Source organism: Lotus japonicus, chromosome 6 (assembly GCF_012489685.1).
Source record: "Lotus japonicus ecotype B-129 chromosome 6, LjGifu_v1.2".
Lineage (NCBI taxonomy): Eukaryota > Viridiplantae > Streptophyta > Magnoliopsida > Fabales > Fabaceae > Lotus > Lotus japonicus.
This window is the reverse complement of record NC_080046.1, coordinates 4,371,146-4,397,554: the sequence shown is the minus strand read 5'-3', so window position 1 is coordinate 4,397,554 and position 26,409 is coordinate 4,371,146. Positions and strand designations below refer to the sequence as shown.

Below are 26,409 nucleotides of genomic sequence, written 5' to 3'. Positions count from 1 at the left end.
AGGGTCTTGTCTATTCCTCCCTTGCAATAGACATTGCTAACAAGAAATTCAGTGAGTCTTTCATATCATGCTCTTGGAGCCTGTTTCAATCCATACAGGGCCTTCTTCAGCTTGTACACATGGTCTGGATGATAAAGATCTATGAATCCTTTGGGTTGTTCAACATATACTTCTTCACTCAAGTACCCATTCATAAAAGCACTCTTTACATCCATTTGATAGAGTCTAAACTTTAACAAACAAGCAACTCCCAGTAATAGCCTTATATATTCCAGTCTAGCCACTAGAGCAAAAGTTTCATCAAAATCCACTCCTTCTATCTGAGTATAGCCTTGAGCAACCAATCTCGCTTTGTTTCTAGTGACTACTCCATTCTCATCTGACTTGTTCTTGAAAATCCATTTAGTACAAATAATGTTCACTCCTTCAGGACGTGAGATGAGGTCCCAAACTTCATTCCTTCTGAGCTGATCAAGCTCTTCCTGCATTGCATTTATCCAGTATTCATCAGTCAGTGCTTCCTTGACATTTTTGGGTTCTATTTTAGAGATGAAACAACCATGATCAATGAAACTTTTAGATCTGGTAGTTACTCCTTCCTTAGGATCACCAATAATATTTTCTTGAGGGTGATTCTTCTGAATTCTGATGGATGGGGCTTTGTTTGACTCAATCATTTTTCCTTCTTGTTCATCTGCACTAGTCACAGACTCATTGTCGAGGTCAATCGTTGGGACATCGGCTGGGACATCAGCATCATCATCTTCACTTACAGTTGTCTTAGACATTTTGCTTGGTACATCATCTATAATAACATTGACAGATTCCATTATAACCTTTGTACGAGAGTTATACACCCTATAAGCTTTACTGTTTGTTGAGTATCCCATAAATATGCCTTCATCACTCTTGGGATCAAGCTTCCTTCTTGGTTCACGATCAGCCAGAATAAACATTTACTCCCAAAAATATGAAAATGTTTCATAGTAGGCTTCCTTCCTTTCCAGATTTCATACTGAGTAAATGAAGTTCCTGCTCTAATCGTTACTCTGTTGTGGACATAGCATGCAGTACTCATTGCTTCAGCCCAGAATTTCTTTGGAATCTTTCTTGCATGAAGCATCACCCTGGTGGATTCTTGAAGAGTTCTATTTTTCCTTTCCACAATACCATTCTGCTGAGGAGTGATGGGAGAAGAAAACTCATGACTTATTCCTTCTGAGCCACAGAAATCAGAGAATTTTGAGTTCTCAAACTCTCTTCCATGATCACTTCTGATTCTTACTACAGTACTGCTTTTCTCAGTTTGAAGCTTCAGGCAAAGTCTCTTGAAAATCTCAAATGTCTCTGATTTTTCTTTCATGAAATCAATCCAAGTGTACCTGGAAAAATCATCAACACACACAAAAACATATTTTTTACCTCCCAAACTTTCAACTTGCATGGGTCCCATTAGATCCATGTGTAGCAGTTCAAGGACCTATGTCGTGGTTGGATGTTGGAGCTTTGCATGGGACATCTTGGTTTGCTTTCCAATTTTGCACTCTCCACATATTCTTCTCTCATCAATTGTTAACTTTGGTAAACCACGAATGGCTTCTTCAGAAATGATCTTCTGCATGCTCTTAAGATTGATATGACCCAATCTCTAGTGCCATAGATTCAGCTCATCAACTTTTGATATCAAGCATCTAGAGACTTGTGCCTTTTCTGGTGAGACCCACATGTAGCAGTTGTCTTTGGATCTGATTCCTTGCATCATTACTTTATGATCATTTGTTGTTACAACACATACTGCCTTACTGAATAACACATCAAGACCTTGATCACATAGTTGACTGATGCTGATAAGATTGGCAGTCAGTCCTTTAACAAGCAACACATCATCCAAATCTGGGGATCCAGGATTTACCAGTTTTCCTATTCCCTTGATCTTTCCTTTTGCTCCATCTCCAAAGGTGACAAAATTGCTGGCGTATCCTTTGATATTTTCAAGATATTCCTTGTTTCCAGTCATATGTCTTGAACAACCACTGTCAAAGTACCAGTCTTCACTTGATGAGGCTCTAAAATATGTGTGAGCTATGAGGCATGTCACTTGGTCTTTGGGTTTCCAAGTCTTCTTGATCTGTTTCTCCTTTGAATCCTTCAACACATTCTGTCTCTGAGGATAGCCATAGAGTTTGAAACAATAAGGCTTTATGTGGCCATTTCTTCCACAGTAGTGGCATCTCCAAGGATTAGACTTATCATTTTTCAGCTGAGAACCCCTATGTTGAGGCACATGTTGAGACATCGGGTTGGACATCTGATGGTTGATGGAATTATTGAATTCATATTTCATTTTAGCACCAACAAATTTCTTTGGTTGCTTTTGATTTTCTTTGTTGGAAGTATTGTATTTGAAGCCAATTCCTTTCACGCTCCTCCCATGTTTGCTTGTTTCCTTTAGAATCTCATCCAGCATGTCAGATCCACTATTCAGCATACGCACAGATTTATGAGTAGCTTCAAGTTTATTTGTCAGAGTGACCACTTTATCCTGAAGTTCTGCATTAATCACCATCAGCTTAGCCTTTTCTACAGTATCAACATCCTTAAGCTTTGTGTTCCATTCATCAAGATCATCCTGCAGCTTATCAATAGTCCCTCTCAGCTTTTCATTTTCTAACTTGAGCTGCTCTATATTATCTTCTTGCTCTTTCAGAAGTTTGCATGCTTCTTCCCATTTAGTGTGCAAGAGCCTATAAGTCTCCTCCAACTCTTCATCTGTTATTTCTTCATCGCTAGATTCTGAAGCATCAACAGTTCCTGAGAAGGCATTAAATCGGTTTGCAGAGAGTTCTTCCTCATCCTCTGTGTCCTCATCTGACCATGTCTCAACCATGCCTTTCTTTTGCTTCTTCAAGTAAGTAGCACACTCAGTTCTAATATGCCCATATCCTTCACATTCATGACACTGAACACCTTTATTCTGACCAGATTTGTCTTCTTCTTTTGGTCTTTTTCTGAGAATTGAAGGGCTTGAAATTGTCAGTCTTAATGTCCTGGACATTTGACCTGTTTCTTCTATCTATTTTTCTCAGAGCTCTATTAAATTTCTTTGCCAGTAGAGCCAGAGCTTCAGATAAATTCTCACCTTCACAGTCAGCATCATCTTCATCATCAGTGTTGGAGACAAAAGCTATGCTTTTACTCTTTTTCTCAGACTTCTCACCAATCTTCAACTCATAAGTCTGCAGAGAGCCAGAGTTCATCAACCTTCATGTTACTGATATCCTGAGCTTCTTCAATAGCAGTGACTTTCATAGCAAATTTGCTGGTAACAGACCTCAAGATTTTCCTTATAAGCTTCTCATCAGACATAGGTTCTCCCAGAGCAAATGAGGCATTGGACAAATCACGCACACGCATGTGAAATTCAGAAATAGTCTCATCCTCATTCATCATTAAGTTCTCAAACTGAGTAGTAAGCATCTGGAGCCTTGACATTCTTACTTTGGTCGTGCCTTTATGTGCAGTCTTCAAAATTTCCCAGGCATCCTTTGCCACAATGCATGTGTTGATCAACCTGAACATGTTTTTGTCCACTCCATTAAAGATAGCATTCAGCGCCTTAGAGTTTCCCAGAGCAGCTTCATCTTCATCCTTTGTCCATTCTTCTTCAGGTTTCTCTTCTGCTTTTGAAGTACTTCCCTCAGCTTGCACTTTGGTGGGATGACTCCATCCTTTGACAATGGTCTTCCAAGTCTTGTTATCAATAGACTTAAGAAACACAGTCATGCGGACCTTCCAGTAATCATAATTGGTCCCATCCAGAATTGGTGGCCTGTTAACCGATCCTCCCTCCTTATTGTCCATGAGAACCAGACAAAGTCTCCCTGGAGCTCACCCAACAGAACAGGGGTGCCTGCTCTGATGCCAATTGAAATTCTAATTCCCTTAGAACAATGTCGTATGCGATGTCAGGACAATCGATTATGACAACAATCACACAGTATCAGTAAAATTTAAACACAAAAGTAACAAGACACAAGAATTGGTAACCCAATTCAGTGAAACTTCACCTACGTCTGAAGGGCTAAGCCCAAAGAAAGGAAATCCACTATCTCAAGATTCAGGAACTACAAACACACATGAACACAACCAGTTCATTGTTTTTTTCCTAATCTACCCAGTGTATTTCTACTTAGTATCTCAACCTAAGTATGAGAGCCCCTCTCACTTTCTCTCAATCACTGCCACAGTGATTGGTGAAAACAAATAACAAAATTGTTTGAACAATCAAACTCAACACAGAACTGGAACTTGCTTTATAGAATTAGGGAGCAAGAACAGTTCACAAATAACAAGAACAAAGCACAACTCGCAATCCTAAAGAACTTAGCTCTGGTGACTTCACATTTTAGGTATTTGTTCTATTTATACTTTAGCAGCGGCGACACTAGGGTTAGCTGGGCTGAAGAACAGAATTGATCCACACAACTTCAAACGCAATCCTCCAAGATATGATTTGCCTAACAACCGAGTAAGATAGAAACAAATCTTCAATCATAGATTTGTTTCAACAATAAACAACCCGCAAAGAACTCCCTTTAATCAGTTACTTGAACCTCAAGTAACAACAACCAAATCTTTAACAGATAACAGAAGGGACCCACAACGCGTGCTAGCCAGTGAATGAATGTCCTGGCTTTACAGAATCAGGTGTCAGGACATCTGCTTCGACATCAGGTTGTTTTTAGCAAAATGCATGACAACAAAAGGAACAACATTCCTGATGTGGTTTTCAAATATTTTTCATGTTCAATGTGCTTGTCGGGGTAGGTCTCGGTCAGGAGGATTGTGTTTGCTTTGGAGAGAAGAGGTGCTAGTAGAGGTATTTGAGGCCTCGTTGAACCATATTTTTTTTGAATAACAATCATTCTGATCATTCTGTTATGATGCATGTTTTGGCCATTTATAGATTCCCTGAGGAACATAACAAGTCGCAGACTTGGAACCTTGTTTGAAATGCAAAGCCAACAGTTTCTACGCCATGGCTGTGTATATGTGATTTTAATGACATTATTTCCCTTGCTGATAAGCTTGGGGGAAACATTCTCGATATGAGACATTTGCATGAGGTAAATTAGGCTTGCTCAGATTATGATCTTCATGATATTGGATTTTCTGCATACATGTTTACATGGTCAAACAAGAGGGGGAGCACTGCATTCTTTTAAGGAGCGGTTAGACTATGCTCTTTCCAATGAAGCTTGGGAAGCAATTGGCCTGTTATGAAATTAACCCGGTTTCCTAAACATAGGTCTGATCATAACTCAATTTTGTTAAGTTGTGCTTCTTGCAGGGGGCATAAAGAATTAAGGTGGGATAAACTCTTTCTGTTTGAGGAGAGGAGTGTTGTTAAGTGGTAGCTGAAGCGTGTAGTCGATCTCGTTTAAATTTCACAACTAAGCTAGAGGAGGCGGGGGAGCGTTGGAAAGTTAGGGAAGAGAGAGTTTTAGGGATACGCCAAAGAAAATTTCTAATTTGAAGGTCCAACTTCAACAACTTCAATGTTAGGTGCAAACAGATCAAGTCTTGCTCCAAATCCAGGAGGTAGAACATGAGCTTGATGTCATGCTAGAACAACAAGAGATTTGGTGGAGTCAGAGATCTCGAGCCACTTGGCTCAAGCATGAGGATCGAAATACCATATTTTTTTCATTAGAAAGCGACTCGGAGGCGGAAAATCATGGTGTGGTTCACAAATTTTCTATAGCATACCACCCTCAAACAAATGGACAAGCTCAAGTGTCCAATAGGGAGATTAAGAAAATTTTGGGAAAGATGGTACAACCCAACAAGAAAGAGTGGGACAAACGTCTTGTTGATGCTCTATCGGCCTACAGAACAACATACAAAGCTCTCATTGGCATGCCCCATTTTAGACTTGTTTTTTGTAGAGCATGCCACCGTCTGGTGGAGGTTGAGAATCGTTCTTATTTGGCAGCAAAGTGTTGCAACTTGTCTTTTGTAGAATCTGGAATGAAGAGGAAGCTTGAGTTGCAGCAACTTGAGGAGCTTCGTTTGGAGGCTTATAAGAGTTCAAAGATTTACAAAGAGAAGACAAAGTTTTCCAGGATAAAATGATCTCTAGGAAGGATTTCGTTGTGGGTCAAAAAGTCTTGCTCTTTAACTCCCACCTCAAACTTATGCTAGGTAAGCTTCGTTCCAGGTGGGAAGGTCCTTTTGTTATTACAAATATTTTCTCACATGGTGCAATAGAAATAGAGAAGGAAGGAGAGGATACTAGCTTCAAAGTGAATGGGCATCGCCTCAAATGATTCTATGACCCTGCAGTGATTACGGTAGAGGAAGTGAGTGACCTTGTCAAATACCCTCTACCACAATGAAGTCATCCTCCTTTGATCCCTATTTTTTCCTATTCATTCTCTTGTATTACATTTGTCTAACTTATTTGATGATTTGTGCCTCACGTTGATGACAATGTGTGATTTAAGTGTGGGGTGTGAATCTTAGTTAAGAGTAGTGGAACCTTAGTTAGGATAGTTTGCAATTTTAATTTATTTTTTTCTTCTTGTTTTCAATAAAATAGTATACACTTTTTCAATGAGTTATAGAGATTCTGAGTTAGTGAGCAATATAACCACTCTGTTAAGTTTCATGACTCTTTTGGATGAAGTTGCTTGTATTTTGTGTTCGTCAAGATTTGCATTGAGAATTGATTTGTTGGATTCATTGTGAGATATGCTTACCATGTGAGACTATTTTGTGAGATTTTGGACCAAACACTTGAATAATTATATCTTTGCCATGATTCTCCTTTTTCTTGTATGATTTTCTCATGTTTATATGCACTACAGAACTTGACTTGATTCTAATTAAAATTGTTGTTCACAAACGTTTCCTTGATTACTCAATCAAATGATCATTCTTTTCTGGATGTGGAAGATCAGTTTATACTGCCACCATATAGCATACTAAAAATGGCCAACATCACCTTGATAAAGGAATAAAACAAATCAAGAAAAACAAAATGAAAAGCAAGAGAGGGAGAGAGAGCTCAAGACTAGGATAAGAGAGGCAAGAAAGCTCAAGTGTGAATAATGCAAGTGTCAAAGCTCTCTATTTATTGTAGAGGTTTGGGGACATGCATTCAAGTGAGTCTTAAAAATATTTTCCCTCCCAAATGGTTTGAAATATTCAGTCACAAAAATTCAAACCAAGGGTCATCTTGCAATTATTTTCTTCTTCTATTTCTTGCCCAAAATCTCATTTATTTTATGCTTTAATCCTCCATTAAAATCCAATTAAAACCTCCACTTTTAGAGATTCAAAAACAAGCCCTTTATGACTTAAATGAGGGGAATTTTATTTTCAAAAAGGTCCTTACAAAACCCATGCATTCAAAACTAGGCCTTTTTCATAAAGAAAGTCAAAGAACATGTACTTCATTGCATTAACCTCCATGTTTTCCACCTTAATGCACATTGACTTTGTGATTTCAAATTCAAAAACTTCTTCATCCTTCTCCCACCAATAATTTGGACCACACCCCTTTAAAATTCCCAAAAATAATTTCTCAATCATTTATTTAATAAACCACAATTTAAAAATAATTAAATACATTTTATTATTTAAATAAAATCCTCCCAAAGGAAAATATGGAATATTCTTGACTTCACGCCCAACACCTCCCCATGTGGTGTGGCCAATGAAATCGTCATTGTCGCCAAAAATTGCCATTTCATCGCCACTATCGGGGCATTTTTGACCTAAAAAGTTGTTGTAATATTGCCCTATCACTATTATAGTCAAAATGCTCGTAATATTGCGTAAATCTACGTCCAGACATTATTAAGGCTTAATATTGCCTCTATCAAATACTAGCCCGCTTAAAGGCATTATTTCACACATAAGCACAAACAATTCACTGAATAATAATAATAATAATAATAATAATAATAATAATAATAATAATTATTATTATTATTATTATTATTATTATTATTATTATTATTTAATTGGTATGCCCTAAGCCAAGTCTTACATTTTTTGTAATCACTAAAAAAGAGTACCTTTTTGTTGTTATAAAAAAAAGAGCAGCTGAAAAAAATATGTAAAAGGAGAAAAGTTATTAAGTGAAAGAAGGTACTAATTGATTGCAAAAGGAAAACAGGAGAATTAGGATTTCCATCTCATGATTGTGAGTTGTGGTTCGACTCAAAGACTTGATAAAAAGTAAAATTATTCTTTTGTGACCAAGGATAGTTTGTTGCACTTGAAAGTTATATATAGTCCGAGAACTAACGCTTTCTCATATCTGAATTAAATCTCTTTTAATTTTTGCTTACTTACTTTGCAATCAAATTAACCCCCCTTTTATTCACTTTTGTTTTACTCTCTTTTTTAATCGATATTTCACCGAACCCTTGTGAGAATGATCTTGGTCACCTTGTACTGCATTCTAAGAGCAGAATTACTGTGTCACGCATCATGACAATGCGTTTTTCAAGCATCAACTACCAATCTTATAAACACAGTTGATGGTTCAACAGAGGGAGAAGGGACCAAACTCCAAAGTGATGGGAAATTAAATAGATAATATAGACTTTTCAACAGAGGATCAAATTGACGGTTAAAAGATTGCAAAAATGACACTTAACATGCCAAGTCACCCTCTCCATAAACGGCTATCAAGTTTTTTAACATCAGGGATTAATTTGACCAACGTTTTTTTAAAGTTTAGGGACCAACCAATTAGTGAGCCCCACTTTCAGGGACCAAATTAACCATTTACCCTAACTTGTTTTTAGTACTGGAACCCCATAAACAAATTTCTAAGTAACTCGTAGGAAATTAACCAACCGAAACGCACAGGGATCCAACCATATTGCGGCAAGCAAGGATATTATATCTAATATAGTTGTAAAAAAGTGTTTATGAAACTCTTTAATTCAAATTTATAAAAAACCTAATAGCATGTACAATATTTTCTCAAAACCAACTAAAATCAAAACTCATTTTATTGCTACTTTATCCAAATTGAACAACATCTGATCAAGTTCCTTCCAATAAATTTGATATGATAAGAATAATTTCGGTAATATCCTGAATAACTTGAGCATATTTTGGAAGCAACGAGGTATCAGGAAAAGGAGGTGGGTTCGGGCCAGGTGAATCATCTCCTGAAATACAATAATCAACAAAGTAGTGGACATCAGTTGCACGCATATTCACACCAACATAATCTCTCTTGTTTAAATATTGTTGAGTGGCCTCAATGGCACCAAAAGCACCGCCATCGACCACAAAATATGACAAGCAATTTTTGTAATGGGCATTTGCCTTTGGATCGCCACTACTGTTTGCAATCAACGATTTGATTAGAGTAATTGTGTTAGTCAGGTTGGCACGATCTATGTCAATTGTGTATTGAGCAAGGCTAATAAGATCTTTCCCACCTGGGTTGGAGTTTAGAACAGCCAAACAAAATGAAGGGTTTGTGGATTTCTTGCAAATCTCACCCACTTCCACTACTTTGGTTGCTCCGGAAGATGCAACAAACAATAGAAACGCTAGCAGTAGCAGGAGGGATGGGAAATACTTAGAGGACATTGTAAATTTTTATTTGGTTTAATCTCTTAGTTTAGCATGATGATTTTATTGTAGTAGAAACAAGTGAAGTATATTAATTAATTTTAAGTTATTTTTTAATTTATATTGATTGATTGTGTTGGTTCAAAGTTCAAACTTTCCAAGCTGGCAGAGGAAGGATAAGAATAACAAAAGATAATGAATTAATTCATCCAATTAATTTGATTGCTAATCACGATCGAGGTTGATACAGAAAGAAAGATCTTATCATGGAAGAAAATTAAACAAGTGGGGTCAACATAGTTAATATCAACCAGGACATTGTTCGAGGCATGCATCTAGCCTTTGAATGAATTTAATGTTTATAAATTAAATGAGTGAACTCGTCAGTTTCACAATTGAAAGACCTAAACTCACAACTATATTATTCATTCTATTAATTACTAATTATAAATATTTTCAAATTATTATATTTAAAATTAAATTTTAATATTATTAATATTTTAATTATTAATCACAATTTGAGGAAATTTCTAAAAAATAACAATAATAATTAAAATTGACTACTTTTACATTAGTAACTATATTAATTAGTTATTATTATTATTTAATATTGTTAATTAAATGTAAAAATTTATCATTTATTATATATTAAATTAAATTAATTTAATATTGTTAATTAAATGTAAAAATTTCTAACAAAATTAATTTCTCATTTGTTAGAAATGATATTAAAATAATTAACAAAAGTCAATTGTGACTTTTTCAAAAAATAATTACTGTATACATTTGACATTTAATGATTTTTAATGACATTTGAATAATTATTAAAAGTCAATTGTGACTTTTTTTACCATTAAGATATATGCTGCATGACAAGGTATTTTTTTAATGATTTGGTTATATTTTATATTACAACAAAAATGAATACAATATCTTACGTTCAAAATGATATCAAATATATCTTCACCATGATGTGTATGTTCCCGGCTCAAACATGATTGCATTCGAATGAGGACTTCTGTCTTACACAAAAAAAAAAATCAAATATGTCATAACAAAATTGATATCAAATAGTTTTAAATGATTGATTTGGAAATTAATTTTATGGTCTCATATATACATCTGAAAGATTAAATTAGTTTTGGTATATTGATTCAAATCATAATAATCTAAAAAAAAAAAAGAATTATTTTTTCCGAAGGAAAAAAAAACTTGGATTACAAAAAAAGCTTAAATAGGTGATGCACATATTTAAAAAAAAAAACAAGAGAGAAAATAGGAAAATGACTGATATATGTTGACAAAGTACTCTTATTCCATTCGTGCATGGCGCGAGATTGATACTAGTCAATTCTATTAACAATTCAAAATCAAGTTTTCATTTTCTTATATAAAATTTATTAAGTAATAACTTAAAGTAAATTTCAAAAAAAAAACTTAAAGTAGTTAGAATATTAATTATCAATCTTAAATTGAGAAAAAAATGAAAATAAAACTAAGTAATATATAATAATGTTAAGAATTTAAATTAACTAATAATATAATGTTTTTTATTAATAATTAGTTTCTAAAAAAGTAGTTTAAATATTAATAAATGTCGCTATAAGGTACTTTTTTGTAAATATTTTTTTGGAAAGTAAAAGGATAACTATATATATATATATATATAACAAATGATTTGAGACCGAATGAAAACAAAGGGGGGAAATGAAAACAAAGGGGGGAAAATATGATTAGTGATACAAAAAGCTAATCATCAAAAGTACGACACTATAAATAGGCCCTAAAAGAGAGAACCCCGACAAACCAAACATAGACGACCAAATATCCACGGAAAAACAAAAGAGCAACAGCTCAAAAAATAATTCCGATAGGAAAGCAAAAAAACGTCTGACATAATACAAGAATGAAAACAAAAAGGAACTTCAATAGATCAAAATGTCGCTATAAGGTACTTACTATTAACTATATTAGATGTGTGTGTTGTTTGAAAAACATTATATAAATATGATGTTGGATCTATTATATATTATCGAAAATAACTTGAAGAAGCATAACATGGAAAATAATTATAACAAACCAAAGTTGAATAAATTAAAATTTGCTGAATAATTTTTAACGATATTAAAGTTAAAAATTATATAATTTTAAAAGTTATAATTGATAAATAAAGAAATGACACAAGAAATGGAGGTTTTGAATTGTGTCTTGGAAAAACAACCTTTTGAAACTTTTCAAGTAAATATAAGTTAATTTATGAGTCTACGTTTGAACTTTACAATCTCCTCTTTCTCCTCCTTTTTTATAATGACAACTTCTTTAAGAAAAAGGGTAAATTCAAATTTCTTCTCATAAAGACACTTACTAAGAGCTCCCTCTAAGTCTTATAAGTTTATGCATATGTGAGAAAACTTGGCTCCCCCCCCCCCCTCACATGATTATCTAGGTTTCTTTAAGCCTTTCTCCTTTTCTCCCCCCCCCCCCTGCGTCTTTGGCATTAGCAAAAACATAACGCTTGATCTAGCAAAGGTGGTATCAGAGCAATAGCAATAACTGAAAGGCGTTGATCCACATAGTCTCTGGTAGCAAATTCTGGAAAAGATACATCATGTGTGGAGCCAGAGATTGATGGACATTTTTCCGTCAGAGCTTTCTTAGGTTGATCATGAGGAAAAAAACTTGCTTCCAAGTTCATGAAAGGAACAAGGATTGAAATGATTGCTATCGGAAGATAAGGGGACTTTCAGAGACCTCATATGTTGAGAAAACATATTTATGAAACAAGATCAAGATGGAGGAATAGAAGAAGACGATGAGTGGACCAGGTCCAATCAACAAGTATAAGGATTAGGTTCCAACATGAACCATACACTACACCAGAAAATGGCTTTTATAGCGCCCCAATTACAGCGGTTGAGTTCGCAGCCGCTGTAAAAACGGAAACACGAAGCATATTATAGGCTTTTACAGTGGTTGATATATAAACCGCTGTAAAAGCCATTACTATTAACAGCGGTTAAGTTTTGTAGCCGCTGTAAAGACGGAAACACGAAGCGGATTATAGGCTTTTACAGCGGTCGATATATGAACCGCTGTAAAAGCTATTACTATTAACAGCGGTTATGTTTTGTTCCACTATTTACAGCGTTTATGATCAAACCGTTGTAAAGATTTAGTGAAAAATTAATTCTAGATTTAGTGATTGTTCCACATGAGATTCGAACCCAGGTACCTTAAGCTATTTCAAAATTACTTTCCACTAGGCTCAGGTTAGATTTATGTTTTGTCTTCGATTTATTGCTATTTACTTTCCACTAGAATCACTCACTTAACCCAAATCTCGTAAAACCCTTATTTTTGTTCCACTACCACTCTCGATCTGCTACCTCAATCTCTCAACCGCTGTGCTCCTTCTCCCAACCGCTGCAGCCCATCGTGCAACCACCGTCCCCTGCTGAGCCGCTCTCCCTCCCACGCTCTATCCCACTCTCCACACTCCATCGACCTGCTGTCGAAGCTCCGATCTGTTCTCGTCCCTCTCTTGTTTCCCTGTCCTTCCCTCCCACTCTTCATCAACATGTCCCTCTCTCCCACCAGCGAATTTAGTGCGGAGAATTCTGAGACGGAGCGAGCCGCAGAGGAAGCTTCGTGGAGAAAGGAGGAGGCCGCAACTGCAACTGCGTGGCCACGGTTCACGCTTCTTCCTCGACGGTTCTGCAGATCGGACTGATATGGATGCTGATTTTAGGCAGATTTGAATAGTTAGGTTTAATTTAGGATATATCTATTTTTGATTTTAAGCTCCACGCCGTTCACCCAAGGTCGCAGTCCCTCTCGATGCTTTTGCTTCCTCACCCAGGCCTTCTCTTCCATCGAAGTCGCAGCGCACCTTGCAACTTCGTCACCCACTCCGACAAAGTCGTCGTTCTTCGTCGAAGTCGCTGTTCTCTGTCACGCTCTCTCTGCCGCGTCGTTACCGTCCTTCATCGATTGTTGAGTCATGTTAGGTATGCATCTTCTTGCTCTATCTCTATATCTTACGCTTAAATGTTCTGTTTCTTTATATGTTTATCTGCAGTTTTGTCATTTTAGCGTGCATTATTAGAGATATGTCTAACTCTATATTAGTTTTGTCATTTTAGCGTGCACTATCTCTATACCTCACTATTAATGTTTGAAATACTGAACCGCAAGATTGCATAGAGAAGTATGAGTTTTGGGTTTAGTTTTTAATTGGTGTTTGCAGTTCGTGTCTATAAATATAACTAAGCTTCAACAATTCAGAAATGGAACAAATGAAGGAGATATTTGTTAAATTGCTAGTGGGGGAGGATATGTCTAGTGGAGGAAAGGGTGTTTCATCAGCTCTGGCACTGTCAAGTGCATTCCCAAACCTTGCTGGTATGTTGACTTCTGCTTGAATCATGATGGATAAACATTATGATGTTACTTCCATTTTCATGAGCTCTTGATAGAAGAAATGTTTCAAATAGCTCTTGTCAGTTTCTCATTGTTTTCTTGCTGAGAATGCAGCTGCTGTTTTTTGTGAACAAAAGTGCCAAGAGCCGATGCTTCCCGAGAGGAAAGCCAGATGGAGAAAGGAAATCGATTGGCTTCTATCAGTGACAGATTATGTTGTTGAGATGGTTCATACTCAACAAAAATCAAAAGATGGATCCAGCATGGAGGTAACCCTCCTCACTCACCCTACTTTTCCAATTTTCCTTATTGTCCCTATGATAGTTGCTATATGATTGATCATCATCTTTGAATGAATAGATTAAGACTACGCGACAACAAACGGATCTCCATATGAATATCCCTGCCTTAAGAAAGCTTGACAACATGCTTATTGTAAGATCACTAACCAAAATGATCATTATTTTTCTATAGATATGTCTTAATCGGTTGTTAGCTCCTAAAACAAATTGTTGATGATGAGCATGATTGTCTAGATAACTTCAAAGACCAGAATGAGTTCTACTATGTATCAAAAGATGCAGATAAAGATAGTTCAAAGAGAAAAAATGATGACAAGTGGTGGTTACCTACACCTAAGGTTCCTGAAGAGGGTTTATCTGATGCGGTGAGAAGGTTTCTGTTGTATCAAAAAGATTTTATGAATCAAGTACTTAAAGCAGCGATGGCCATAAATGCACAAACCCTATTGGAGATGGAGATCCCTGAAAGCTATATTGAACCCCTACCCAAGGTAAGTAAAAAAGAACTAGTATCTACATAGAAGTTTTCTTGATTTCATATATTTTCACATTATATCACAGTTTGACATGTTGTTTCAAAGTATTGGCCTCACGACTTGTTTTTTATTTTCCTTGATTCAGAGTAAAAATTGAACAGAAAAATAATTTAAATGAATGGAGTGGAGGTGCCGAAGCTACGAGCCAATATCAAGAAGCTGCAACTGCAGAATTGTACATGATGAATTGGGTGTTATGATATTGATAGTGGTTGTGTTTGTGGTTAATTTTCCAGGAGCTTAACTTGGGGAGGAAAAGGGTTAGTTAAGTTCATTCCTTTACACTTTGCAGCATGTCTAGTTACTTGGTTTTGAACAAGCATTTGTTTTGTAAACTTTATGGTTACTTGTGTTTTAGATAAAATCACTTCAGCATGAACTTTTGTGGAGGAAAGGGAAGGATTTGAGTGTCCAAATGAGGGAGCTGTTGTGAAATGTGATTTCTCATTACCTTGAATGATGATTTTTCATTTGTTAATGGAGATAGTGCACAACTTCTGATTTTTTTTTCAACCTCATTTTTATCTTTGCAGTGAAACTAGTTGGGAAGGTTAGCTAGTGGTTCCTCCTAACTCCACTGTAATTATGAGCTTGAGCTAGTGCCATTTGAGAAGGTAAGTTAGTAATTGGATATGTGAAACAATTTGTTGCTCATTTGCATTTCATTGGTGAATCCCTTCAACCATGATTTGCAGTTATGTTTAATGGAAGCTGAAAAGAACTACATGCTAGGATTGAACTTTAATATTTGCTACTTTCTTTGTACTAGATAGTTGAGAATTACAACTATCTGCATGCTAAAATTGTCAAATTCCTTTGATTTTCTTCTAGGATATGGAAAATGGAGGATGCTATAGATGGTGGTGCACCTTTGGATTATGCTTCAAAACATGTTAGCTCTGAAACAGTGTCGAGTTAGAGTTGACTTCATATGAGGTTTTCTGTAGTAGTGTACCTTAGATACATGAAAATTGTAGTGCTTTTGTAGTAGAAAGACATTGTTTGCAGAACTGTTGCACTGACAAATTACTCACGTGTCTCTGTTTTTTATTTTTTTGACTTTACATTGTATACTCTAGTCATTTTAATATGTAAGTACAAGGTAATCTTTGTGATATTGTAGCTGCTAAGTACCTTTTGCCTTGTGATATAGCTGGTAGTCATTATATATATATTGGTTTTGATATGCAGAAGTTTCAATATGCTGTGTTTAGTAAATGATGATCTTTTGGCTGAATAGGTACCATTCATGGGCAACCAAAAAAAATTAAAATGGAGGACTCAATTACAGCGGTTTACAGCGGTTGGTGTTAGGAAACCGCTGTAAAAGATTGCTCAAGTACAACGGTTATTATGGAGTAACCGCTATTGTACGTATGTATTTACAGCGGTTTAAGTATAGGAACCGCTGTAATTAAGGAATCTTTTACAGCGGTTCGAACCGCTGTAAACTCATTTACAGCGGCGAGATCTACAACGGTTCGGAACAGTCAAAACCGCTGTAAAAGGGCAAATTTAAGCGCTGTAAAAGGCTATTTTTGGTGTAGTGATATCAGCCTACAAGGACCAGACAACAGGATCATAAAACTTTGGAGGAGGATGAGGAACTTCATCTTTTCTAGCATACAAGGTATAGCTTTCAGAATCTTCAGATGACAGTTTCCATGATCGAACAACAAAGCCAAAGTCCGAGGCCTTGATCTCGTGATCAATAGTCTTCAAAAAAAGCTCTTGTGGACTTCTGAAAGATCTTTTCTTCCTCAATAAGGATGTACGAAAAACATCCTGCAACCTTTTTTTCTTTTCCTCGAAGGAAATAAGAGTTGAGGTAGGAGGAGAATCCTCTTGAGGTGAGGAAAACACAGCCATGGGTGATGGTGGTGGAGGAGGTAAGATCGTGGATGGAGGCCGGTGGTGATGGGGAAAAGTGACCACTGGTTCTACAGAGGGCATGTTTGTTGGATTTTCAAGTTGGGAGCTTGCAACGACATCATTGTCAGTTACCATATTTTATTATGTAGAATGTGAGGTGGTAAAGGTGATTGTGGAGATGATACAGAAGTTACCTCAGTTTGGTGTGGAAATTCTGGAGCAATTTCATCATCTTTATGTTCTTCCGCTACAGGAGACAGAAAATTCAACTTTCTCTTTGTGTACACAAGAGTGCCTTGAGAGGTGAGCGAAGCTTTTGGTGGTGTCATATGAGGAGAACATATGGAGCCTTTCTCTTGCCAGCAAGTGTAGATGTTGTGGCAGACGAAGCACCAGTTAAAACCTTTAATTTCTAGCAATTATTGTCCTCGTAACTCTTACCACAACAGGATCAGACAATGTAGGAGCAGACGTCGAAATATGAGACGTTTGGATCTCAAATGATGGAGGTTTTTTATCAAAGGCTTTGTGAAGATATCAACAAGTTAATCATCAGTTTTGACATGGGACATGTCAATGTTTCCTTTAGATACATGATATCTGATGAAATGATGTTTGATCTCATTATGCTTTGTTCTTGAATGCAAGATTGGATTTTTGAGACATTTATTGCACTTGTGTTGTCACAATATGGAGGAATAATATTTTTCTCAAAGATGTTGTAGTCCTTCAATCGATGTTTCACCCGAGGAGTTGAGTGCATACATGTATTATGCCTGAGCAGTGGATAGTAAGATCATGCTTTGTCTTCTACTAGTCCAAGAAATTGATCATTGTCCAAGAAAATGACATCATTCACTAGTACTCTTTCTTTCTACTCTATCACTAACATAGCCCGCATCACAAAATTCTCTTAACCTGAAATCTTCATCTTTCTCATAGATAAGACCAGATTAGCATTACCAGCAAGATATCTAAATATTCTTTTAACAACCTTGGCCATGCTCTGCAAAATTCCTGGCTCTACCACTGCTTCCCATGCGTGCTGCCCTGTTTCATCGTGGCGCTGTGGTTGATCCTTCTTGTCCTAGGTGTTCATCGGAGCTAGGGATCAACATGCTCTCCTTTTGTGCTTGGAGATCCGGCAAGTCTGGTTCGCGTCCTCGCTTGGGCTGCGTGTGGGTCTAGGTTTTGTTATATATGACTTTATGCTCTCCTTTCTGGCTGATGTAGAAGCTAGCTACTGTAGTTGGTATTTTGTTTTCCATCCCTTACTGTGTGTGGGAGGTGCGGAATGACTTGTACCGTGAAGCTTCCCCCTTGAAATTCTGGCACTCGTAGGACAGATGTTCTACACGATGTCTAAGCACTCGTATGACATATGTTCTACACAATTCAATTATTAATATATTTGAATTTCTAAAAATACAATGTATTTCAAGATAGACCCCCAAAAAAAATCTAATTCAAACACACTCTTAATTTAATATCATATTTCCCACTTAGCTAGTAAATCAAACCAATTCATTGATTTGGAGCCAAAAGCTCATTACGGTGAGGACATAAGTAATTGATGTGGAGGAGATAGCCGTCAACTGAGAAGGTTTATTTTCATCATCACGGTTTGTTTGGCAAAACAAAATTATGATGGCATGCACTTCAGTTGCCAAAAGTTATGCGAGCAAGTTTCAGACACTTGATACTCCCTAATTAAAATGAAATTGCAACATCTTTTTTCTTTTATGCATGCACTCTAACATTACATTACATATATAAAATTCAGACAACATTTGTTTAATGCAAAAATTGAGCCAGTGCGTTTTTGACGAGGTAGTTTGCAATGATTCCATTGGTTTTCTCTGTTGTGTGGAAAGAGTCCCAAAATACATATTTGGAAGCATCCATGCAGCTGAAAAGGCTGGCTCTGCTGCATGCGTATCCCATCTCAAACATTCCAGTTGCACAACATGCCATCGATGCCACTTGAAACCCTGAACATGCATCCAAAAAAATTTAGACAGGGCAAAAAGCTTTGTACAAACATTCAATTAGAATTGACTATTTAACAAAATCATAAATAAATTAGAAAATTAAAACATAACAAAAAATAATTTAATGTGTGTATAAAACTCTTTTCTCCCACTGCGCATATAAATTAAATAGAAAAACTTTACCATTGCTAGCAAACTTATATATATGTAGTGCTATATATGTATGCTAGTTGGCTAGTTGCTAAGTAAAAGGACAAAAGAAAACATAATATTAGTTAGAATTTGTGAGGTGGGTCACCTATCAACACCTGTAATTTATGTCAGTTTCTAACTTAAGCAAATTGTAGAATTTATTTTATTTTTATAAATTCAACAATTTGTGACAGTGAGATTCTACTATAAACTATGGATATTGACGGGTGTTCAGAAGAAACCAATTGCTGTGTCCCCCCATTATTTTCGATCTAGTAATAAGATTTTTGTGCAAATTAAAACTTACCGTATTGGGCAGGCTTTTTAACAACATTCAACAAAATATCATACGGACTTGAAAATACCAATCTGACCCCAGGAAGTTCTTTGTTCAGCTTTGTGGTCAACTTATTGAGTTTATCATTGAACTCCAATGCAATGTTATTGTATCTGGACATACAGTCATTTCCACCAGCGAAATTTGTGGTTCTCTCCAAGGGCAAGCACCCCATGGGAGGTACACCTCCTAGGGATATCTTCCTAGCACCAAGACCATAGAGTTTGTGGATGAAGTTTTCAGCTATCTTAGCCAGAAAATTCTGATACTCACTTGGTGTGTACTGTGATGCCCTCCCAGGCATTGCATAGTAGTTCTCTAGGAAGTCATTTGTACCAAGACTTATTATGTGCAGTGATTTGGTAATTGTGTCATGTGCCTTTTTTTCTCCAAGATAGGTACTCAGTTTCTTTTGGTATGCCTTGTAGTACTCCAACTGCTTCCATAATGGTATCACAGACTGCAAAATTTAAATGATTTTTTAATGTTTGTTTTGCGGGCCGGTATAGTATTTGCATACTACACATAAGTAGACAACTACCAAGCATTAAAACATGCTATTCTTTACCAATCAAGATCTTATGTCCTCTCATTCACTATCAAATCACAGTAATAAAACTTGTCAGATCATTTAAAAATCACACATGTAATAAATGTCATAGTCGTGTCTTTTTTAATTGATATATATATATATATATATATAACATAATTATATTGTTGGATAGAGAATGAAACATTATATGGGGAGAGAAGATTTTGATCTAGTCTTTACATGACTTTATCTATTATTTATTGTGGATCAAGAAAAGTCCGGTTCACAATTTATAAAACTTATTTTGCAAAATAATTTTAGCAGTTGTATATCGTAAATAAATGCAAACTTAATTTTAGTCTATTGAGTTTTGTTTGGAATAACAGGGATTGTGTTATTTTAATAAGGGGTTGTCTAAATAACCCATGATGAAATTTGGGTTTAATAACCCATAGACTAGGTGGACCAATCACAATTAAGATAAATTGATTGATTTTTTATATTTTATTTATTAATTTATTTAGGGTTAAATATGTGTTTGGTCCCTCACTTATACGCATGAATCTAAAATGATACCTGAACAAAAAATACAAAAGTTTTAGTCCTTGAATTCTATTTGATCTAAAATGATTCCATATATGAATTTTTCACATGTATTTTAATTCCTCCAAAATTTCTTCCATCAAATTAAATCCTTCTTCCCTCATAATTATTTCAAAACCTAGAAATTCATATCATCATCACAAAACTCAGAAATTCATCTTAGAAATCCCTCCATCTTCTTCATCTTCATAACCCATAAATTTTCTTCATCTTCTTCCTCCTCGTCCTTCCTCCCCCACCCAAAACCATCATCACCACCCAAACCCCCCCCCGAACCAATTAGCAGCAGCAACAATTGCTATCCATGGTCCTCGGCAACAAGTACCGTTCATGGGCAAAATATCCAAATCCTTCCAATCATACATCCTCATCTACGACAATAATTAATTATTCATCAAACACAGTAATTTTAATTTCTTATTCAACCACCACTACGACAATAATTTTAATTTCTAAGTTTTTGGAGGAAGATTGAATTTCTAGGTTTTGAAATAATTATGAGGGGAGAAGGACTTAATTTGATGGAAGAAATTTTGGAGGAACTAAAATAGATGTGATAAATCTATGTAAAACCATTTTAGATCAAATAGAATTTCAAGGATTAAAACCTTTGCATTTTTTGTCCAGGTATCATTTTAGATTCATGCATATAAGTGAGGGACTAAACACATATTTAATCCTAAATAAATTAATAAAGAAAATATAAAAAATTCAATCAATTTATCTTAAATGTGATTGGTCCACCTAGACTATGGGTTATTAAACACAAATTTAACCATGGGTCATTTAGACAACCCCTTTTAATAATGATTTTAAGGGTGTTTTTAATCCCGTAAAATAAGAGTGAATTGAATTTGGTTTCTCTAAAATAATTTCTTAAGTCCATAGCATTATTGAAATAGGTGAAGTTAGTCCTCGTCATACTTTTAAGCTGGTTTTTGTGTATTAGAGACAATTTTAAACCGTTACAAATTGCTTATTCTTAGTTTTAGTGACGGTTTAAAAACCGCTACAAAATTGACCGAGAGACTAATTTCACCCATTTTATTAATGTTGGAAAAGTTATGAACTTTTTTTTTTAAAAAAAAAAAAACAAATCCAATTCACTCTAATTCTACCGGGACTAAACATATTTAAGCCTAATTTTAATATATCTTAAATTTGTTATTCGATTGTATCTCTAGAAAACAAAAAACAAAATACAATAAGTTACCAGAACATCTGAAGTTGCATTGTCATAACCGGTAGCAGCAGAAGCAAAAGCAACCCCGGTAGCAAAGTGTGAAATATTATAACTAGGATCCAAGTAAGCTGGCACATATGGCTTGATTCCAAACGCCTCGGATATGAAATCCGTCGCTATTCTGCCATTGCTGAATCTCCCAGTTGGCTTACCACCCTGAAAGTCACGTCCATAAGGCTGGAAATTGCTCCTTGCAACCGTCTCTATGAAATTGTTGTTCCCGGCATCCACCGACGAGTCACCAAAGACAATGATCGCCGGAACCTTGCCGCCGGCAACCACCAGGCAAAGCAACTGAAGCAAAAGGGTAGTGCACAACAACAGCTTCTTTCTCTGCCCTTCCATGTTTCACGTACTTGTTTGTGTGTTTGTTTAGTGTGCAAAGAGTAGTGAACATGTGAGGGAATAAATATTGGTTTGGAATATTAAAGAGACTTTGATTTTTAGGTGAATGAGTTGTTGGGGTTCATAATGTTTGAGTCTTAATATGCTTTTTACGTGTGTTGGGCATGCATACTTTTTGGGTGTGATTGTGAAGTTTGCATATATATGGTGTGAGGATAAAGCGGGAGTTCCTTTAATGATAAAAACAGATTTGGAGAGTGGCTCTGTGCTGCTGTAGCTTTTTGGATTCAATAGTGTGAGATGTTAAAGAAAATTTAGTGCAAGAGCTAGAGTAGATAGATATACTTTATATATAATTGAAACTGTGTAACTTGACAAAAGAGTACCACACCACCAACCAATGCATCCACTGTAAATAAATGATGTAACTTTAAGTACATGCGGTATAAATGATAAGTTTTGGGTAACGGTCACGATATTTGTACCCCTCTGACATTATATTCAATGGACATATTTTCTGGTGGTTTTAATGTTAGTGATGTATTGATTGTATTCCAATAGTTTTTTTTTTTTTTTAATTTTACACATTATTGACCATTTTTACTGTTAAAACTGTGAATGTCGACACTTTGTAAGGACTCAAAAACCATATGTGTTTGTATATATAATTAGAGCTTTGTTTGTTTTAGAAAACATTTTTTGGGTTTTATTTAAAAAAAAATCAAAATGTAGAAAATATGTTTGTTTGGACCTTTTGTTTTTATTTTCTCCACTATCAGATCACCGCCACCATCACCGCTATATCACAACACCGTACCCACCACTACCGTTGTTGTCATCACCATCGTCGCCTACCACTACCATTGTTACCATTCCATAACTGGTGCAACCACCATTGTCACTGCTATCACTACCGTCACTACTACCTCCACCACCACCACCACCACCATTGTCACATCCATCTCTATCATTATTATTGTCGATGTCAGTACCAAACTCCATCACCCTTTCATCTCACTAGTCTCATTAGTAGATTTCATTTTCACAAAAAACGAAAAAGAATTTTTTCTCTTATTTCATCATATTTTTATTTAAAATATGAACCAAACATGCTTTTAAGTATTTTTTTTACAGCAAAAGAAATTATTTAATATATGATAGAAAGGTCCTGGGAACAACCCTCCCAGTTAAGAAACAGAAGGAAACAAAGGAAAAGTACAGCAACTAAAATAAAGCAATTCAAATCTGATGTACTAAAGAAACACATGTTTTCAAGTTTATTTTCTTTTTAAAAAAATTAAAATAGTAAAAGGACAAACTAAATAGCCCCTTAGCAATATTATAAAAAATTAAAAAAGGCAAGGTTCAGATATTAATTTATATATATATATATATATATATATGCATAATAATTTAGCGGTTATCCTTGACGGTTGCTGCAGCGGGTAAGGGGGAGATCTGGAGGCAGTGCTGGTGTTGTTGTCTTTAGTTTTCTCATCCGGTCCTTTTGTCTCTCCTAGTGGTTGTTTTTTTCCTAGTTCTTTAGGCTTTGGGTCTCAACAATACAACATTGGTTGGGTCTTTTGGTTTGCATGGTTGGGTTGGATCTCTGTTTCGCAGGTGTCTTGCGGCTTGATAGGATCCCGTTCGGTTGAACATGTCGCTGCTTTCAATTTCAAATAGGGGGTATTTCCTAATGGTGCTAATATTATGGGTTGTTGTGTATGCTTTAGGACTTTTTTAAGGTTTTGGAGGATTTTTGTTTTAATGTGGGTTTTGTTCCTGTACCCATGTTGAGAGGTGATGTTTCTCAACTTTATATACATATATATATATATATATATATATATATATATTTCATTTCCGAAAAAAAAAAAATATATGATAAATTAATATGCGAACATAAGAATAAATCATGACTGTTAGATCTACTCATGAATGATCAAGATTAAAACAATGAAATAGCCATATGATGGTCACATGACCACTTTAAAATGTCATGTGAATTTTTTATAAAGTCACATGTCTTCATCTGTTGATCTTGATTATTCATGATTAAATTTAACAGTCATGATTTATTCTTATATTCTCATATAAAATGATCATTCTCATAAGATACATCCCTATAAAATGATTAATTTAATATTTTAATCATGATCCTTCATTATTAGATCTAACAATCACGATTTATTCTCACAAAAGAAGATATTTATTATAAGATATATCTCTATATATATATAATATATAACATTTTAAGGATCAAGCTATAAACTTTGATCCACCGCAACACAGGTTTGGAAACTCTCGTTGATGAAGTAAAATCATGGTAGATAAAAGCAAGCTTATGTATTTATCTCAACTCTTTGTAAGGTTGCTCGAGCACTTTGCCAGTTGAGCTGAGGTGGTACGTTTGTGAATCAGGTCGCGTTAGCCGCCCTTGTGGTGCATACTATACATGTCTATGTTAGAGTTTTTTATTATCTCTCTTCATCACTCTTCTCTATTTCTTTTCTTTTGATGAAAACTGTTTAGAAAATGGTTTGTCTTGGTTGGAAAGTGAGTTCTTTTGAAAGTTTGGGGTTTTGGGAAAACTTCTCATGTTGTTGTTGTCTTGTTTTCAAACAAAAGAGTGTTAATCATGTTTTTGGGGTACTTGGGTTCATACAACATTTTTGAAAAAATAAGGATTTACCATAAAATAGGGGATTGAGGCCGCGACTAAGGGTGTTTTGGGGGATGCTTTCTTGTTTTTGAAACTTATTTGGGTTCACTTTAATCAATGTTTTTGTGTTTGGGTTGAAAGTTGGGAGTTTTAGAAAGTTAGGGAACTTTTTACCATTATTAAGAATTATAAGGGTTGTTTTGCAATTATCAATAAGTTGGGTGACCTTTTTAAATTAGAAATTTTTTAGGGACTTAAATCAGACTAATAAGAGTTGAGGGGTTGTTTTCAAGACGTGTGAGTTCCTTTCTCTAGTGCTTCCTTATGATCCTAGTTATAAACTTGGTTACTTTTATGTCAAGGTTTGGTTAATTAGCAAAGGTCGTGAAGGACTAGGCCACGAGCTTGGGAAGGGAAGCAGCCAAGGTGAAGGCACTTCAATCTTAGAGTCTTTTAGGTGATATATGTTTGATTGGAGTGTTCTTGTATAAATCATTTAATTTTGCAACCACTTCCTTTCGTTTGTTGTTCAAATCCCAAAATAACCTCTTGATTTCACTGTTTCAATTTGACTTCATAATATTTAGCATAGAGGCTCCCCCACCTTGTACCTGAATTCTCTGCCAAGTTTCCTCCACAAAGCCCTTGAACCATGGATCCTAGAACCAACAATTTAGGGCATGAAATGGACTCGACCCCCGGCGTAGAAGCTTACTTAGAGTGGGAGCTTAAGGTTGAACAATTTTTCATTTTCCATGGAATTAGGGAATAAAAACGTGTTAAACTATGCACTTTATTGGGGGATAGGCTAGTAAAAGAAAAAGAGGATTTATGGGAAGACACTCATCTCCTCATGGGAGGAGCTCAAAGTTATTATGAGGAAAAGAAATGTTCCTTCTTATTATCATAGTGAGCTTCTTCAAAACCTTCAAAGTTAACCCAAGAGCCAATGAGTGTTGATAAATACCACAAAAGACAATAAATGTACCTAATTAGATCCATCCTACATGAGAGTAAGGAAGCATTAATAGTTAGGTTTCTTCAAGGGTTAAACTATGACATTAGAGATGTTGTTGAGCTCTACGAGTATTTAGACCTTCAAGAGCTTGTTCTTCAAATATCTAAGGTGGAGCAACAACTTAAGGGAAAAGAAAATTTTCTACTTGAAAGGATAACAAAACTTCAAAATATGCTTTTACTTCCAAGTAGAAAAGTTCCATAGAGAGTGAGAGTTCCAAGTTTACATCTAAGGACTTCAAGGACGACAAGTTTAGAGACCATAAGGAGAGATCACATTGCCTCTCAATGCCCGACAAGGAAAACAATGGTGCTTAATTCACAATGGAAAATTGCTAGTGAGAAGCCTCATTACTCTCATTCACCCTCTTCCTCTAGTGATTAAGAGCACCTTTAATATGCTCTAGAAGAGGACTTACTTTTCCTTAGGAGACTCCTAGGTAGTGTGGTTAAAGACTTAAAGAAGGTGACACAATACAAAAGGAAAATATTTTTCACTCTAAGTGCCTCATTTGGGGACACACTCGCTTCCCTTGGGAGTTGTACCAATGATTCTAGAACTAGGATAGTTGAGAATCTTAGTCTTGGCACACCTTCTCATTCCAAGCCTTACAAGCTTGGATGGCTTTTAGATCATGGGGAGCTAGTTGTTAACAAAAAAAACCACCATTCCTTGTCCATAGGGAGATACCATGATGAGGTTTTGTGTGATGTTATGCCTATGAATGCTTTCCATGTCCTACTTAGCTTCC

At 35.7% G+C, this 26,409-nt stretch overlaps 3 protein-coding genes and 1 long non-coding RNA gene across 4 annotated transcripts; 2 read left to right on the top strand and 2 right to left on the bottom strand.

Moving 5' to 3' along the window:
- Nucleotides 1-5,622: 5,622 nt before the first annotated feature.
- Nucleotides 5,623-6,135, top strand: LOC130724743 (uncharacterized). Its single transcript, XM_057576031.1, has one exon. The coding sequence runs from the start codon at nucleotides 5,623-5,625 to the stop codon at nucleotides 6,133-6,135; it is 513 nt and encodes a 170-aa protein (XP_057432014.1).
- A 2,908-nt stretch (nucleotides 6,136-9,043) lies between these two features.
- Nucleotides 9,044-9,680, bottom strand: LOC130726285 (pectinesterase inhibitor-like). The gene has a single exon (XM_057577528.1). The coding sequence runs from the start codon at nucleotides 9,622-9,624 to the stop codon at nucleotides 9,067-9,069; it is 558 nt and encodes a 185-aa protein (XP_057433511.1). The 5' UTR covers nucleotides 9,625-9,680; the 3' UTR covers nucleotides 9,044-9,066.
- Nucleotides 9,681-14,988: 5,308 nt separating this feature from the next.
- On the top strand, nucleotides 14,989-15,781 carry LOC130725955 (uncharacterized). The gene is made up of 4 exons (XR_009014655.1): nucleotides 14,989-15,123; nucleotides 15,222-15,299; nucleotides 15,406-15,477; nucleotides 15,695-15,781. It is a non-coding gene; the product is annotated as an uncharacterized LOC130725955 (long non-coding RNA).
- Nucleotides 15,782-18,242: 2,461 nt separating this feature from the next.
- Nucleotides 18,243-22,026, bottom strand: LOC130726279 (GDSL esterase/lipase At2g04570-like). The gene is made up of 3 exons (XM_057577524.1): nucleotides 21,604-22,026; nucleotides 19,226-19,715; nucleotides 18,243-18,726 (listed from the first exon to the last, which is right to left on the bottom strand). The coding sequence occupies exons 1-3, from the start codon at nucleotides 21,976-21,978 to the stop codon at nucleotides 18,530-18,532; spliced, it is 1,062 nt and encodes a 353-aa protein (XP_057433507.1). The 5' UTR covers nucleotides 21,979-22,026; the 3' UTR covers nucleotides 18,243-18,529.
- Nucleotides 22,027-26,409: the final 4,383 nt, after the last annotated feature.